Source organism: Geotrypetes seraphini, chromosome 11 (genome assembly GCF_902459505.1).
Source record: "Geotrypetes seraphini chromosome 11, aGeoSer1.1, whole genome shotgun sequence".
In the NCBI taxonomy this organism is placed as follows: domain Eukaryota; kingdom Metazoa; phylum Chordata; class Amphibia; order Gymnophiona; family Dermophiidae; genus Geotrypetes; species Geotrypetes seraphini.
In genome coordinates, this window is record NC_047094.1 from 137,433,640 (window position 1) to 137,446,548 (window position 12,909).

Sequence of the window (12,909 nt, forward strand, 5' to 3'; positions counted from 1 at the left end):
CCCAAAAAAAACATCCTCGGGGCCAATTGCAAAACAATCCAGTGCAAACATAGCCAAGCAATATAATTGCGAAGAGCCAGTACGCCAAGCCAAATAGGAATTCAAGTGCATGTCGATGGTCGATATATTTAAATCAGGGGTGTCCAACCTGCGGCCCAGTGAAGTATTTTGTGCGGCCACGGTCGAGGGCGATGCAGTGTTTTCTTCTGCTGCCCCCGGGTGTTTACCGTCTTGCTGGCTCCCTCCTCTGTCTTGCTGCAGCATTTGCGTGTTTGTGCGGCCCCAGAAACATTTTTTTCAGCCAATTCGGCCCAGGGAAGCCAAAAGGTTGGACACCCCTGATTTAAATTTAATTAAACTTGAAACTTATAAAAAGAAAGAAGACGCCCTGATTTGAGCACCATCAGTATGTTGTCCCCTTGTTTGATATAAACCTACTCTTGATCCTATGTTTAGGGAGAGTAGTGGGCTATAAAGACCCATTATGCTGCGAGTTTTATCTTGTTGGGTAGGTCTTTATCTGCCATCATCTACTATGTTAATATGTTTGATTCTAAAACCTCTTATAATCCAATTAAGGAATTTAAGGGCATGAGAATGGGCTTCTTAGAAATCTTTCTGCTTTTTTTGCAGAATGTTTTGTTAACAATTGCTAATTCAAGGGCCCTTGAATGGCGATTGACCAATTGTTTGAATCTGACCCTGAGCTGGTACATTTGGTTATGAATTCCCAGCTGTTCTTCCAGCTCTTTGGGTCTCTGGGGAGTTATTAGTTTGCTGGTGTAGGTGTCTGTCGGAAGGATTCTTGATCGACTCTCTCTTTTAATTCTGGATGAAGGTTAAGAATAAAAGTGAAAGACCGATCCTGGGCTAGGGAGTCATACACTGACTCTAGCTGCAGTGAGATCTTTGGCAGTGGCTGCTTTAGGAAAAGTGCTGCCTTTCCAGTGGGAGAGAAAATCCCTCAAAAATACAATCAATTCTTTTTAAGTTCCAATCTATTTTTTATTATAAAATTGCACAGATACAGGAAATATACATCAACTTGTACAGTTCACAAAAGTCATGATGAGACTGAAGTACAATATAGCAAATAAATCAGATATTCACAAGCAAATTATATTATACATATTGAAAGTATCATATAGATTGACTATAAACATCAATGGGAGCCCAAAGAGATTGGGTCGATAATTTCTGTCTATGTGGCATTTTTTCAGCTGCATATTGTTCGAATCTTTTATATAGGCATAAGGAATTCCACCAGAAGGGGAAATTCAGACGAGACGATAACTTCCAATTTTGAAGGACATGTTGAATGCCTACTGAAATCATAATGTCAATCAGCTTGTCTTCACATAGACTGGATTTAAAGCAGGGGTGAAGAGAACGTTTAATAATAATATCAAAGGATAAATCAGTAGTACATTTAGTGATATGACATATAAAGGACCAAATCTGCATCCAGAAAGGTTTAATTAGAGGACATGTGACTAAGCATTCCTTGTGATTGTAAGCAATGCCAGCAATTATCATCAGTAGAAAGGTTTGCTTTTTTCTTTTTATAAGGAGTCCATACCGTTCTCCACATTACAAATAGAAGTGATTGAGACATACTAGCTGATAATAAGGGTCTGTTAATTTTTGACCATAATCTACACCATTCCATATCAGTCATCACACCATCTAAATCTTTTGACCATTTATTTATAATGGCCGGGGATGATTTATAATAGAAATCTCTTAAGATCTTATAATAAAATGACATAGCTTTTCCTATATCTATAGTCATAGTACTCCACATATATATGGACGAGGTATCAGATAAGTGTATATTGGATAGAAGTGACGATAGTGTTGACCATTGATGTTTCTTAGTTGAGAGAGATGGAAAGGACTCACAGAATTCGGAGAAGGGCAATAGATCAGATCCATTAAAAAGGGACCGAACTTGCCACACACCTGCATCTTTCCATTTCTTCCAGTTCAAACAAAGTTTGTTTAATTTCACTGACTTATTGTTCCAGAGGGTCATATCCATGTGTGAAAAAATGGAGTGTACTGCTACTTTATCAAAAGCGCGAAGTGCAGTATGAGTCGCTGGGAAGAGAGGGAAATTCTTAAGACATTTAGGCATAGTCATAGTAGGAAGAGCGTATATAGGTATTGGTTTACTAATGAAAACTTCCAAGTTTAGCCAGGAAGGGAGTAAAAAAGGATCATCTGACGCTCTATATGTTATCCAGTAGGACCCATATTTGGCTAAGGAGGCTAAATGATATTTATAAAAATCAGGAAAATTTATCCCCCCTAGGGATTTTGCTGCTCTCAATTTGCTGAGCGCTATTTTAGGTCTTTTATGTTGCCAGATAAAAGAAGTTAATTGACTATCTATCCATTTGTACAATTGTGGTTTACATAAGTTTGGAAGCATGATGAGTTTAAATAGAATTTGTAGAGATAGTCATTTTGATTGCGGAAATACGACCCCACCAAGTAATAAATAATGGATACCATTGTGATAAGGTATTATTTATCATTTCTTTCAATTTAGTGATATTGAAGTCCATAACCACCTCAGGGTCTTTATGAATATTTTATAGGCGAGGTGGACCATGAGAATGAAAAATTTTGTATGTCAGAGTATGAAGCGTGATCATTGAGCGGAAAGATAACTGATTTGCTCCAATTTACTTTATATCCTGAGAAAGACGAGTATATTTCCATCAAAGGGATGAGTGCAGACAGGGAATCTTGAGGATTTTTAAGAAAAAGCATAATATCGTCTGCATATGCTGCTATTTTAACGTCTAGGGGTGTTGAAGGAATTCCTTGTATGAAAGGGGATTGTCTAATTGCAGATATCAAGGGTTCCAACGAAAGATTAAAAAGGAGAGGTGAAAGGACAGCCTTGCCTTGTTCCCCTATGTAAAGGAATTGGATTAGAGAGTGAGTTATTGATTAGAATTCTAGAGTGTGGTTTCCAGTATCCAAGCCACAAAATCTTCACCAAAATGAAACCACTTAAGAACCTGTAGTAGGAACTGCCATTCGACTCTATCGAATTGCAAGTCCTACAATCAATTCTTATTAGAAAAAGGGGTGGGAGATCATCAGAAACAAGCAAGTACCCAAACTGCTAAATTGCTCTGTGTAGTTAATCAACATAGCACTGGCACCGTGAAACATGTTTTTTTTTTAGTTTTAAGTTTTTTTATTGATTTTTTCATATAACAACAAGTGTCATAAATTTTCATACAATTATCTTAACAATACACTTGATATTTCTATAATGTACTTTATATAAAACATATATTATCCTTATTATGATTTTACCTATCAAATAAACTGTAATGATTTTATCAATTATTATTTAATTATGAAACCTCTCCCCTCCCTTTATTTTGTTATTGTCACATAAGAATAACATCTATTGTGATAAATTATTTATAATTTATGATAAAGAGAATAAAAACCTTACCCCCTCCCACCCTCCCTCCTTTAACCATTATCTTAATATGGGAAAAATGAAAATCAGTCATTACAAAAATCTGTTAATGGTCCCCAAATCCTCTTGAACTTATCTATATATCCTTTTTGTGTTGCAAATGTACGCTCCATCTTATATATATGGCAAACCGTGAAACATGTTAATTCAGAAGTAGCGTAGCAGCAGCATTTTAGCAGTCTGGGTCCTGCTTGTTTGAATGATATATGGTCTCTCCCACCTTTATTTGTGAAGTTTTAATATATTGCCTGTAGCAATTATTGAATGTTGTATTACTTTTGAGGGAGAATTTTTTTTTCCCATCTTGTGCTTGTATCATGTCCTTCTGGTCCCTGCATTGGCAGGCCCATCTGCTGATGTGCAATATTTGACCATTCAAATTCTGCTGCTACTGACCTGCCCATCCTAGTGATACTTAGTTCTTGGATACCTGCTTTAAAAACCCTCTCTCCCATGGTCTAAGAACTAATTTACCCTCTGTTTATATATTTGGGGTGTTTTCTTATTTTTTCAGTAGCAGCTCAAGCCAAGTTACCTTAAGGAGTGGTAAGGCTTTCCCTGTTGTATTCCAAGGGGTCCTTGCTGGAATTAAACATTTACTTAACTCTGAACTTCAGTCAGTGACTTTGTTTGGATGTGACTCGCTGGCTGTTCTTCCATCTAGGTTGGAGGTGGGCAACCACAGTCCTCAAAGGACATACAACTCAGTTGGGTTTTCAAGATTTCCATGAAGAATATATATGAGATTAGTTTGTATGCAAATACATCTCATGTATATTCATTATGGACACGTTGAAAACCCAATAGAGAATGACAACGGTGACAAAATTCATCACCATTCCCATCCGGTGTCATTCTTCAGTGTCTATCTGAACCTCAGTCCTTCTACACCAGCATTCGCCAAGGCTTTGAGGGTCAGTGGCTGGGCCCATTCAGACTCTGATTCTTCCCTCTCTGCTTAGAGAATGACATGGGGATGGTTTCTATTATCTACAGGAACAGTGATGAATTTTGACACTGTCATTCTCTAAGTCATTGCCCTTGAGGACCAGGATTGTCCCCTCTCTGAGCTCTTTAAAGCTCAAAGTGCAACAGACAAGGAACAGTGTATTGTGCTCCTATTGCAGATGATGTCCTTTTGAGAAAACCCTGGCTTTGGTTTCATGCTTTCTTTTTCTTTTTTTTTTTCTTTTTCAGTTGGATGAAGCTGTAGCTGCAGCTCACTTGGACAAACTGGGTGTCAAGCTGACCAAGCTGTCTGACAAGCAGGCCAAGTACCTGGGACTGGACAAAGAGGGACCCTTCAAGCCAGACCATTATAGATACTGAGTGTGACAAAGCACCTAAAGATTGAAAACGCAGGACTGGATAACGGTTCATTGCCCTCTGCTCCGTTTCAACTTTTCTGGCTTCTTTCTAGGTCTGCACTGTCCACATTGTGAAAAGAAGTGGGAGTTTTGTCTGGCAGCTGCTAATGCCAGTTCTAAGACTGGGGAAGCAGAGTGGGAAGAAATCAATCCAAATTGGAAAGCCAAATATCATGCTTTCTGACACTCATCTGGTTTACAATTTGTCATCTGTTCAGAATGCTGTTTACATGCTTATATTAAAAGCAACCAAAAAAATTGGAAATTATCCACAGTTGTCTTCATTGGAAGTTGGCTGAATGCTTGACAGTCAAGTACAGACCTTTTTCTTAAAGAGCACCCATACTGTATGTGAAAAGAATGCTTTTCCCCCCTCAGTTGTACAATGGACTAACTCAGAACATAAGTGAATGTAGAGTGGTATCGTATATCCCCCCATTTCCCTGAGATGTAATAGAATACACTTCTCCCTCCGTAGTTATGGTTTTGATTATTCACGGTTTTTAGCTTGCTGGCTCCTCCCCCCCAAAAAAATTACTCCAATGAGGTTCCTTCTTTGCTGTGACTGGGTTTTGCCACTAGAAGTTAAGGTTGGTTTGCAGTATTAAGCCTCCTGAGACTTGAAACCGCAGGACCAGCCTCAACTTCTAGCAAAGGCACAGCTCGAGCCCAATCACAACATAGAAGCAGGGAGCCTAAGGAAGACATCACCCTCTGTGGGTGGGTTGAGTTCTTCTGCTCCACAAGACAAGCCTGATTTAAACCTACTCTCTATTTTCTATCTTTCAACCAGTTCTTAATCCATAATAGGACATTCTCACAAAAGACTTACAGAAATGCCCTTTGACAATCCAAATACACAATAGCAACCTGCTCACCTTTATCCATGTGGTCATTCACCCCTGGGCAACTAAATTACCAGAATTAATTCTATCTGTTAAAGTACAGAAGTTGGAATGAAACTTAGAAGTAGACTTGCTTCTTGTTTGTGGATTCACATTCTAATTAATGAATTAAAGTTTCCCTTACACTGTACATTGCATTGTACTGAATTTTATTGCTCAAATTAACAAATTGTATTTCAAAATCATCAATATACACATAGATCTTGTAGGGGAAGTCTAGAAGCCAGAAACCTCTAGCCAAAAAGATAATACCTTTTCAAAAATGAGGAAGGGGGAGCATGAGAGAGAAGGTGAAATGCCATTGCCAATTTGGGTCCAGATGGAGTGGGTGATGCCATTCTGTTGCATTCTGGCACAGATTAAGCCCTGCTAACAACGTGGACCAGAGTTTGCACCAAATCTAGTCACCCCACCTCCCCCAAGTCACATTACAATTACCAACTTTGACTATGAAGCCTGCTTGGTTTTTATTTCTGAGATGTTAAACAAAAATACAGATATTTGGTTACATGTTATATATTCATTTTATTGGCTGGGTGCTAGGGTACTCACAATTTTTTAATTTTGTGCTACATTTGTGTAAAATGAACACATTCCTTTTACAACTTTTCTGTCTACACAAGAAGAGCACGGAAAAGTCCACAGAAAGGAGAAATTAGGTTCTTGCCTGCTAATTTTCTTTGTTAGCTTCTCAAGACTAGTACAGTTCTTTATCTAAATTAGATTGTAAGCTCTTCAGCGCAGGGACTGTCTATTGTATGTTAAAATACACAGCACTGGGTATGCCTTTCAGCACTATAGAAATAATAAATAGTAGTAGTATAGGGATGGGTTATATCTCGCTATGACCAGCAGGTGGAGACTGAGACCAAAAATTTTGGTTATTATTAACTGAGGCTCCACCTCCTAACTCAGGCTGCCGAATAGTCAAACAGAACAAAAGAAAAACTAACAAGTAACAGTAATAACACTCCGCACAGGAGTATAAAATAACAAACATATAGTAACACTTGGACAATGCAGAGAACTAAACCCTGCAGTGAACATGTTCCCGCAGCTGAGCCATAGCTGCTGTTCTTGTATCTCCCTGGCCCTAGAAAAATGCTAGAACCTGCAGAAAAAGCAAACAACTTCACACATACAAAAACCCACAATAATCGCAGAAATATGGATAGGGTGGGGGAGCTGTACCAGTCTTGAGTAGCTAACAGAGAGAAAATGAGCAAGTAAGAACCTAATTTCTCCTTCAGTAGCGTTCTCAAGACTGGTACAGTTCTTTATGGATAGGACCAAACAATGAAGCCGGGGGCACAATGCGCAGCGGCCTCAAAGAAGGCGAACAGAATGTTGGGAATTATTAAAAAAGGAATCGCTACCAGAACCAAAGAAGTTATCTTGCCGCTATATCAGGCGATGGTACGCCTGCATCTGGAGTACTGCGTTCAATACTGGTCGCCGTACCTTAAGAAGGATATGGCGACACTCGAGAGAATCCAAAGAAGAGCATACGATAATGATAAAGGGCATGGAAGACCTCTCATATGCTGAGAGACTGGAGAAACTGGGGCTCTTTCCCTGGAAAAATGGAGACTTAGAGTGGACATGATAGAAACTTACAAGATCATAAAGGGGGTAGAGAGGGGCAGATTCTTCAGACTGGCTGAGGAAACAAGAACAAGAGGGCACTCAAGAAAATTGAAGGGAGACATTCAGAATGAATGCTAGAAGTTCTTCACTCAGAGGGTGGTGGATGCCTGGAATGCACTTCCAGAGGAGGTAGAGCAGAGTACGATTTTGGGTTTCAAGAAGGGGTTGAACAAGTTCCTGAAGGAAAAGGGGATTGAAGGATATAGTTAGAGAGGGTACTATACAGGACAAAATGTCTTCAATAACGGATCACTTACAGGTAACTGACCTGGGGGGTCGCCGCAAGACCAGATTCTATTGCTTGCCACCCTTCCCTGCAGCGTGAGCCTGTGGTTTTAACGCACTTTAAACTCGCGGGTTAAAACCACGGGCTTGCGAGTAAAAAAGTAAAACAACATGTACAGCAATCGTATGCATAGACCATCTACATGCAAATTGAGCTGAACTGCCAAAAAAAAGAAGCTCCGTAGACCTGCAGCGGCTAGAGGTCTAAACTGCCCCAGCCGCTAAAGCAGGCAAGCCGGCATCAGCTATTAAGGAAGGAAATCCTTTCTGCCTCAACCTCGAGGCATTCCAACAGCACTAACAGGGGGAGCCTTAATTTTTTTGCTACCTCACCTGCTGGAGACTGAGAAAGACTGGGTTAGGAGGAGGAGCCTCAGCTCAGTCTCCACCTGCTGGTCATAGTGAGATAAAACCCATATGCAAAGAGATGTTCCGGTCTTGAGCGTGCTACAGAAGGGTGGTATGTGAAATCCACCCCCCCACATTCCCTTTAGAAAAAAAAAATAAAAAAAAATCACAAAGCAAAAACCATAAAGTAACAAGATTGAAACGGTAAGAAAGCTGGTAAGAGATGGACTGACAACACTAACAGTATGGTCACTTGCAATTACTTGGAAAGGTCCATAAAAAGCTTGATAAAGACCTACAAAAAACACCATGCCACAATAATTATAACTTTTGTCTGACCATTTAATTTTCCTTGGTTGCAGGAGGTATTAAAGAATTATGTCTCTACTGCAAAAAAGAAAAACCCCTGTACCCAGAGGGTTCATATATATATATACAGTATATATATACACGCACACCTTTTGAGCTAATGCTCAACAGGACACCTCCCTGGTTGCAGCATGTCTTGAGGCTCAGCTGCTTTAGATGCTCCTTCCACTGGGGTGTTAGTAATGATGGGAGCAGTTTCAAGGGTCCTCCACATATCCTTCCACCAAGCTGTTGCTGGTGAGCTGGCTGCAAGGACATTCTGTAGATCCTTCCACCTGGATATTGCTGGATCCTGCACTGGAAGACGAGTGAGTTCGGGGCCGCATCAGTCTGGTCATGCTCGCTGTTGACACTGTTAAGAGAAACAAAGCACATGTTGCTGCTGTGTCACTGAAGCAGTGTTTACATGGAGTCAAACTTTCACAGCACATGCACATGTGATAAAAAGATACAGTTGCTAGCTAAAATGTGGATTCATATATGAATTCTCGGAAACGAGTGTGTGCAGTTGCCAGAATTTTGTTAAGAACCCCCTTGTTCTAGGGATGCAAAAAAAGGTCACATTTGAGGTAATTACTCAAACAATGCAGTTATTAGTGACATTCAGTTGTCTAGAGAGTTAATTGTAGTAATGTAAGTGACGATCGGTGACATTAGGCCAGATATAGTGTAGTTAAGAGTGGTCACATGGTTTACGTAGAGGGTTTCACTCACTGGTTAAAGGACTGGGAACAAATCCCTAAATGTAGATGACCACCTTTCTGTGGTTACAATCAAAGCAGTTTACTTATTTTGCAACTGGGTCAATGGAGGTTTAAATGACTTGGCTGACACTCAGTGAACCCAACAGGGTATTGACCTGTGAAGCATCCTAGGATCTCTCGATAAAAGTGCAAGTGCTCAGTGTAACAATTAGAGGCAAAATAATAATAAATCCATTTGGGGTTTTACCTTTTTATCACCCTAGACTACCTGGAGCTAGGATCTTCTTGCGATGGTCAATTCTGTCTGCTTTAAAATGCATTTTGCTGTTGTGCTTAGAACCAACTGTTCCAACGCTTTCCTTGTGGAGGTCTCAGATGATTACCTTGCTAGCCTGGGAACGTCGAAGTGTCCTTGACCTCTCCTCAACAGGTGGTCTCCACTTTACGGCTACATGGGAACCATTCTGGAATACTATGACATCTGTGTCTAGAAGTCGTATTCTAAATTATTGATATATGTCTAATTAGTTGTTTGTATATTTGAGTTAGTTTCCTTGGGACTCCGGACAGGGGGGGTGGGGGGGAGTCAGGGCGGGAGGGGATGGCTAAAAATGTGTGATTGAGCCTTGTTTATTGTAAGAAATATTGGATCGACTAGTTTCTTGCTCAATAAAAATTATTTAACGATAATAAATCCATGTATAACAATTTAGCACTCTTCTTATACGAATTTCAACCGCTACAAACCAAAATCAATGAAAACTATGTAACGGCCTCATGTCCATATAGTAATATCAAAGCCAATTGCAACTGTTGCCAAGATACTTATTATGATAAACTCTTCAGAAAATTATACTCGGTACTTATATCAATGATGAAATAAACATGGAAACTATAGCTGTGCTTTATCAATCCTTAGGGGTGTGCTTCCCCCTGGCGAGTTGCGAGAACAGAACTCTCATTTTCAAATAATTTTGTGTTGGAATACTATTAGGTATTTCACGCGGTACTCTCCATCGTTAAGCTTTGGAAGAATTTCAGTTTTGCCGTTATTTCATATTGGGTTCAGCTATTGAAAGTATCTTAAAGGGAACACCGGTAGGGACAGTTGACTGTTTTGTCAGCAGTAAGAATCTTAAAATCTATAAGTTCAGAGTTGCATACAAATCCAACTTAAACTTGAAAAACATACTCGTTCTTAATCCGGGGACTGCCCGTACTGAATTTAATTTTTGACCCTAAAAAAAATAGCCCATGTCATTGGACATCTCAAATCTAGTCAGCTTCTGTAGTGGAAATTTACATGTCAAAGAGCTAAAGAAGACAAAAGAGCCATACCACTTTCTTGAGAATGAGGTCAGGCATTTAAATAGCCATCATGCATTCAAGTCATCCCCACCCCCCCAAAAAAAACCAAATGAAAAAAATTCAGGGTCCTCTTCCAATTGTGGACAGAGATTTTGTTTATATTTCATAAGCAATTTTCTATGATGAAAGGTGAATACAGAATTTATACCAAATATTGTTATATTCCTCTGCAAAATCATCTCCTCTTTCCAAGCAAGTGACACTCAAGTTCAATATTGGTTCTTTTTATTATGAACACATCACACAAGAAGCAAAAAAAAAAAAATCTGCCATGCCAAACTGCCAAAGAGGACAAGAAAGTAGAGCATGACACGGTGACAAAATTCATCACCGTTCCCATCCCCGCGGATAACCGTGGGAAATAATCCCATGTCATTTTCTAGTGTCTGTTTCAACCTCGGTCCTTCTACACCAGCATTCTTCAAAGCAAAGCTTGCGGGTCAGTGGTTGTGGCCATTCATACTCTGAATAATGAAGCCATTGTGACATCACTGATGTGATTGGCTCTTAGGCACTGGTGGAATGAGGCATTATGACATCACAATCTCTGCTCTGGATACCAGAGACTGTCATTCTGTAGTGTCTGTTTCAACCTCAGTCCTTCTACACCAGCATTCTTCAAAGCAAAGCTTGTGGGTCAGTGGTTGTGGCCATTCATACTCTGATTCTTCCCTCTCTCCTTAAAGAATGACATGAAGATGGTTTCCCGCGGTTATCCGCGGGGACAGGAACGGTGATGAATTTTGTCACCGTGTCATTCTCTATAAGAAAGTCTACAGGTTGCAATGAAACAGCACACAGAGAGGAAGGTGATGCTAATGTGCCATGCAGCCATCACTATAACGCAAGCAAACTTATTTTCAGCAGGAAGGCAGGTACCTGGCTCGGCACTTAGGTGGCTGAGCTGAACATGTGGAACTGGATGCAACACAAGGGATGAGAAGAGGGGGAAACACAGGAACAAGTTAATGAGTTACCCAGCAGCACTTCAAGATCAGCTGCTGCTAATTTGGCAAAGCAGGACAGAAAGAAAACATTACAAAACATGGATATATCACAGTAGGACGGAGTCAGCCAGCTTTCAAAGGGGAATGCAACCTCCGAGGTAGGGGATGTGGCTCCTTTCTGATTGGGCACATGTGTAAACCACTCCATCTTCCAAGTTGTCATTTTCCATATTATGACCATCTCCACTGGACGTTTTGCTCCCTCCCGCCACTTTTTGGCTTTGGTAAATTGGACAAAAAAAAAAATCATCTGCATCTAACCCTTATGCGGTAACTTGATCCATGCCCCGGGCCTTCAAAGTTTAAAGCAACTTAAGGGCTAACGTAACATAGTAACATAGTAGATGACGGCAGATAAAGACCCGAATGGTCCATCCAGTCTGCCCAACCTGATTCAATTTAAATTCTTTTTTTTTTTTTAATTAATTTTTTCTTCTTAGCTATTTCTGGGCAAGAATCCAAAGCTTTACCCGGTACTGTGCTTGGGTTCCATATTTTGTTAAAAACTTAGAATGGCAAAGTGTACGTATTTGTAAAATAATCGTTAGAATACGGGTTAGATTAAGAGAACCAGCACCGTTTGATTAAGTCATCCTAGGCCATGACATTCATTTGTACAGTATCATAGGAGAGGAGACCACGAAAACAGCGACATATCCTTCAGGTTTTACAAAGTTTATTTTTTAACACATTACTTACTGTAGCCCATCCCCTGTACAAAGTACTTGAAGGCTTCTGTTAGCTTCCCTGGCTGAAGGAGAAAGACAAGAAAAACACCAAAGCGGTGGAATGAGGTTGAACGTAAAGAATAGGAAATCTAAATTGATTCAACACAGACCGCAACTGACTGATAATTCAGGCTATAGGTTTTGTACATGTCTTGGCTTCTGTGCAATTGCACAGATCTTCACCACGAGCCAAAGGGCGGGAGTTTGAATTATAACATAACTGCAGCTACAGTGAATTACAATCCATTAGTTCTGTTTAATTGTGGTTTATGTTATGTTTTTAACAATTAGTGTACTGACTTCTGATCCTGGGCTAAATGTTTCTGCAGTTTTCCTGGGTTTAAAGTCACGGCATCTTTCTTAAAGATCTGTGGCAGAGATAACACTGCATTATTTCTCAAAGGCTCTGAACCATCACAAAACGATCTCTCTGCATCACGATCCCGACTGCCTTACCAGGGGCAAATGACAGGCACACACTTTTTAACCACGCCTGCATATTTCGACTGGGTTTCCCTTAAAGTCCGTGAAAGCGTGCACCTGATGTGGTACGAGCCTGCATGTCCCTTTGCTTCTGTGGTCTCCTTTACAAAGCCGCTCTAGCATTTTTAGCGCCGGTTGCCATGGTAACAGCTCTGACGCTCAAAGGATTTCTATAAGCGTCTGAGCTGTT

General features: G+C 40.1%; 2 protein-coding genes across 4 annotated transcripts in view; one reads left to right on the forward strand and one right to left on the reverse strand.

Moving 5' to 3' along the window:
• The window catches only part of AHCY (adenosylhomocysteinase), a 42,289-nt gene extending 37,146 nt beyond the window's left edge, over window positions 1-5,143 (forward strand). Inside the window, exon 10 of the mRNA XM_033963817.1 lies at window positions 4,706-5,143. Coding sequence (XP_033819708.1) covers window positions 4,706-4,837 — 132 coding nt within the window. The 3' untranslated portion in view covers window positions 4,838-5,143. The remainder of the gene's footprint in view (window positions 1-4,705) is intronic.
• Window positions 5,144-7,545: 2,402 nt separating this feature from the next.
• NDRG3 (NDRG family member 3) overlaps window positions 7,546-12,909 on the reverse strand; it is a 31,885-nt gene continuing 26,521 nt past the window's right edge. The window contains exons 15-17 of one of the 3 annotated variants that reach the window (XM_033915044.1): window positions 12,208-12,259; window positions 11,381-11,419; window positions 7,546-8,781 (exon numbers count right to left, since the gene is read on the reverse strand). In XM_033915044.1, the coding sequence (XP_033770935.1) occupies window positions 8,627-8,781; window positions 11,381-11,419; window positions 12,208-12,259 (246 nt within the window). In that variant the 3' untranslated portion in view covers window positions 7,546-8,626. The remainder of the gene's footprint in view (window positions 8,782-11,380; window positions 11,420-12,207; window positions 12,260-12,909) is intronic. The other 2 variants (XM_033915045.1, XM_033915046.1) reach the window with 2 other exon arrangements.